General features: G+C 36.4%; 1 protein-coding gene across 1 annotated transcript; it reads left to right on the top strand.

Moving 5' to 3' along the window:
* Positions 1–697: 697 nt before the first annotated feature.
* On the top strand, positions 698–1,862 carry LOC119418919 (trace amine-associated receptor 13c-like). Its single transcript, XM_037686211.1, has 2 exons — positions 698–858; positions 1,046–1,862. Exons 1-2 carry the CDS (start codon positions 698–700, stop codon positions 1,860–1,862), a joined length of 978 nt encoding a protein of 325 aa, XP_037542139.1.
* Positions 1,863–4,623: the final 2,761 nt, after the last annotated feature.

Genomic DNA, 4,623 nt, shown 5'->3' with positions numbered 1-4,623 from the left:
CCCACTCTGGAGGGTCTCCTGGTCATCCACCTGAACACTTGGGGTTGGCGTTTTTTTTCTTTTTGTATTTTGGTTCTCAGGTTCTGACCCTGTCTGTTTTCTGTTCTTTGGTACTTGTTTTTCTCCTTGTGCCCACCGTCGTTTCCTCTCTCCTCCCACCCAAGCTATAGATGTCGGCCTGTACAAAATACAGATTCCCACAGTACCCCCCCCCCCCCCGTGGGAATCTGTATTTTGTTCTTTTTAGATTCTTGTACTTCCCAGCCTGTCATATTCTGTTCCTCCATAGCTTCTTTCTCCCAAATATTTTTTTGTTGCCGCATCAGCTCTTGTTTTGTTTTTGTTAAATAAATAGAAACTTTATTTTTAACCTCTGTGTCTGCCTGCACGTGGGTCCAACACAAACCACAGACCATATCAGTGCTGACCATGCTTCACAAGCTGCGGTCACTCAGTATGGAAGCCTTTGATACAAATGGTAACGGGTAAGGCCAGATCTGACAGCTTCCTCATCAGGATATCAGGGATGGTGGTGATGAAGGCTGAGCAGTAATCCAAACAATATTCTGATGTAGGTCCCTGGGAACTCAAGTTGGAGGAGGGTTAGAGGAGGTCCATAACTGCTGGATAATTTATAGCATCTTAGGTTTAGTCTGAATGCTGTCAGAGCTCAACAGAGCTCCTCTTTGCTCTGACAATGGAAGAAGATCTCTGCTTTCCTCACCTTCTCAACATCTCTTGCAGAAAACCAAAGTTTTCTGCCTCTCATTTATATCCTGCCTATATAATTTTGTCCTTAATCTCTTTGATGACTGCAGTTTTAAATTTACTGGTTATAATCTCTGTCTCACACTTCAGGTAGTCACTTCTTTCATCATAGCTGATAACTAGAAACCATTCAAAAATATTGTACAAAAAGATATGACAGGATGTAGGCTTGATTAAAACATTTTGAGTGAGTATGTTCAAAATGAAGTTTACTTACCTGAATAAAAATAAACATTACAAATAATTTGTAGGTAAAAATGTCTCTCTTTATCTGCAGGCAGCTTCACACCCCAACGAACTTCCTCGTGCTCTCTCTGGCTGTCTCAGATTTTTTTGTTGGCCTCCTTTTGTTATTTCAGATTATGCTTTTAGATGGTTGTTGGTATTTTGGTGATGTAATGTGTGTTCTGTTTGTGGTTTTAGGCATAATTATAACATCTGCCTCAATAGGAAATTTGGTGCTCATTTCAATTGATCGCTATATAGCCATTTGTGATCCTCTTCTCTATACCAGCAACGTTACTACAAAGAAAGTTCAGATTTGTGTTTCACTGTGTTGGACCTCATCAATCTGTTATGCTGTTGTTATATGCAAGGAAAACTTGAAACATCCAGGCAGATTTAATACTTGTTTTGGAGAATGTGTGTTTAATATAGGCTTCATAGAACAAGTTTCTAGTCTTTGTTTTACTTTTGTTATTCCCATTACTGTTGTCATCGTTCTGTATATGAGAGTCTTTATTGTGGTTTTGTCTCAGGTTCGGGCCATTCACACTCAAAATGCAGCTATCAAACACAAACATCCAGGGAAAGTAACTGCTAAGAAGTCAGAAATTAAAGCAGCCAGGACTCTTGGGGTTGTTGTGCTTGTGTTTCTTGTTTGTCTTTGTCCATATTTCTGTGTAACACTTGCAGGTCAGAACAGCTCAATCAACACGTCTTCTGTGGTTTTTGTTGTGTGTCTGTTCTACTTTAATTCCTTTCTTAACCCACTAATCTATGCCTTTTTTTACCCATGGTTTAGAAGATCTGTTAGACTTATTTTTACTCTTCAAGTGCTCAAGACTGGCTCCTCTGATTTAAATATGTTATGATGGAAATCAGAGAGAAGAAATGAGGCATGAAACATTTTTGTAAAAATATGGTTCCAAACATTTGAATAAATCTGCTTATTTTAAGATGCTTTAAAGTAACTGATGTAATGCGAGATATTTACATAATTATTTTCTACAAATATACATTCACTCTTTTGTTTTTATTTTGTCATCATGAACACTGAAATAAAATCTTTCTGCTGCGATATATTTATACGACATTGTGGCTTGGTGGATTTGCAATCTTTCCAGGGTTTCCCCCTCCTCTTGTACAGTGACTTTTGGATATGGGCACCAGGGGCCCCCATGACTTGGAAAGGAAGAAGTGGGTAAAGATAATCAATGGATGGCATATATTTAGTGTCTATCTACAAAGATTACAATTTAAAAAGTCAAATTAGTTTTTGTTCCTGTTCAAATTCGTGTATTAGGAATCGAACACTAAATTCCTACCAATATTTAACTTGTTTTATTATATATGAAGAAGTATTAGGTGCACTCGTCATACATAAAAATTTTGACCAAATTTTTCAAATTTATTTTTAACAATTTAACCGTGGTCCTGCTTTTTTATTTTATGTTTGCTTTTTTCTGTTATTGACTGAAGATTTCTTGTGATTTGAACACTTTGAAAAACCTTGGATTTTTTTAGCACATTGTTCCTTCCCGTGCATTTTCAAGTTCACTGTTTATTTTGCAAATAGCTTTAAATAAATTACCTTTATTTAATCAATGGCCATTAAAGAACAAGATAGACTTCATAGTGATTTTAGAATGACATTTTTTATTTACTATTTTAGAAGGAAAAAAAAATGTTCAAACAATACTGACAAAACTGAACAACAGAATATTATCTTTCAGCCGTTTCATTTATTTATTCAGAAATTTAACATTAGTTCACTTTCTGAGATAAATTGAATTGAGATGTTTCAACTTTGTTATTAAGTTAACTTTTTTGTATTTTGGATGTTTTTGTTATCAACTTGATATTTTATACATTGTATTCTGTATTTGTTTAGATTATTTGTTGTGTTTTTACATAGTAATTTTTTTCTGCCATGAGTACAACAAATGGAAATTAGCCAGTGGCTAAGCATGTTTTTTTTTTCATTTGAGAATACTGTCCCCATTTGTATTTGATGAATAAACTTAAACTGAAGAATTTAAAACTGAGTGAGTCCTTGATTTTACAAATTTTGGGGTCCTCTGTTAACTTTATATAAAATTTGAGCAAATGTAAACATGAATGTCACCACCACGTGATGGAGGGGTCTGAGTACACCAGTGGTCCAGGGTCCTATGTTTTCAAGGCATCAATCCCAGGAAAGCTCACCCTTTGCAAGTTGGCCTCAGGGGAGGGGTCAGGTCAAGTGCTAATGAAAAACCTTGATGGACAAACAACAAATTCATCAAGAAAGCTCACATCTTTAGTATGACAGGACAGCTTTGCTGTGGACACACTACTAATTAATTATTCTTAAGGCTAGTTCAAGCACAAAGAATATTAATTGTTTAATTAACAATGGATTCTTTCTTTTTCAAGTTAAATTTCTGCCATGTGACCAAGATAACTTGAGAGTGGAGTGTAGAATTAGTGACATGAGACGTAATTTATCTTTGACCCATCAGAATAAATGAGGTCATTTATTTAACAGAATCAAAATTTAACATCAAACATGTACACATTGATTTGCTGATCTGTTTCTGATTAATAAACTTAGCAAGTTCAAATAACAAGACAACAGAGGATTACTGATGGAGAATAATTCATCTCTGAAGGCATCTAGCTTGATTTACTGGCGAATAGAAGTTTAAAGAGAAGAGATTGAAGTTTAAAGAAGAGGATTTAGATGGATGAAGGAAGATGTGTTGATCCGGAATGGCACCCTTCCTTCGACCCCAGCTCAGCCCTCGGTACACTCAGATCATGACGACTCTTTACCTTTGCAGAAGATAAATCAGCTCCGGTACAGAGGTCCATTTAACGCTCCCTTTTCAGCGTCTCCGGTCAGAGTGGCTGGGAATCGTCAGAAGTCATGACGAAGTACTCTGTTCAACAGAATAAGCTTCCTTAGAAGGAATCTTCATTAGAAGTTGTAGGGCGTTACGCCCGGGTGAGTTCACAGCGAGGCATGCTGTGACTCCGCTGGAATGGATGAAAACTGAAAGTTCCTGTACGACTCGCCATAAGACTGAGTCTTCCAGTAAGACTGAGTCTCATCTTAGACTGAAAGTTCCAGGAAGACTCCAGTAAGACTTAAAGTTCCAGGAAGACTGAATAGTTCCAAGAAGTGTTGACTTTTCAAGGGTATCCACTTCCTGTCACTTGGTACTTCCTGATTGGTTAACACAACCAGCAGGGGTGGAGTTTTAGTGATGTCAGAGGGTTATTAGAAGTCAACAGACAGCAGAAATGTTTTTAAGAACGGTTAGTACAGACGGGAAAATATTTTGAAGAAGTGAGAGGCGCCAGTTTCTTATTTACTGTCTGAGAGTTTTTAAACAAGGCACTTCGTTCTCATAACTTGTTCTCTGACTTTTGACCGACATCAAATCCACTTCTCATTCAGACAGAAGATTAAAATGCACACTTACTTTGTAAATAGACATTTAACTTGTATGATCTAGGTCTAATGAGGTTTAAAAATCATTAATACTGTTTCACAGTTGATTTAAATGAGTAGTTTACTTCAACATTAGAAATGGTATGAACTAAACACACTTTCGATTATCAAGATATTGTAAAATAGTAATGATAATA

The sequence above is a fragment of the Nematolebias whitei genome, chromosome 13 (genome assembly GCF_014905685.2).
Source record: "Nematolebias whitei isolate Nwh7 chromosome 13, NemWhi1, whole genome shotgun sequence".
Taxonomy (NCBI): domain Eukaryota; kingdom Metazoa; phylum Chordata; class Actinopteri; order Cyprinodontiformes; family Rivulidae; genus Nematolebias; species Nematolebias whitei.
This window is presented reverse-complemented; position numbering and strand designations above follow the sequence as displayed.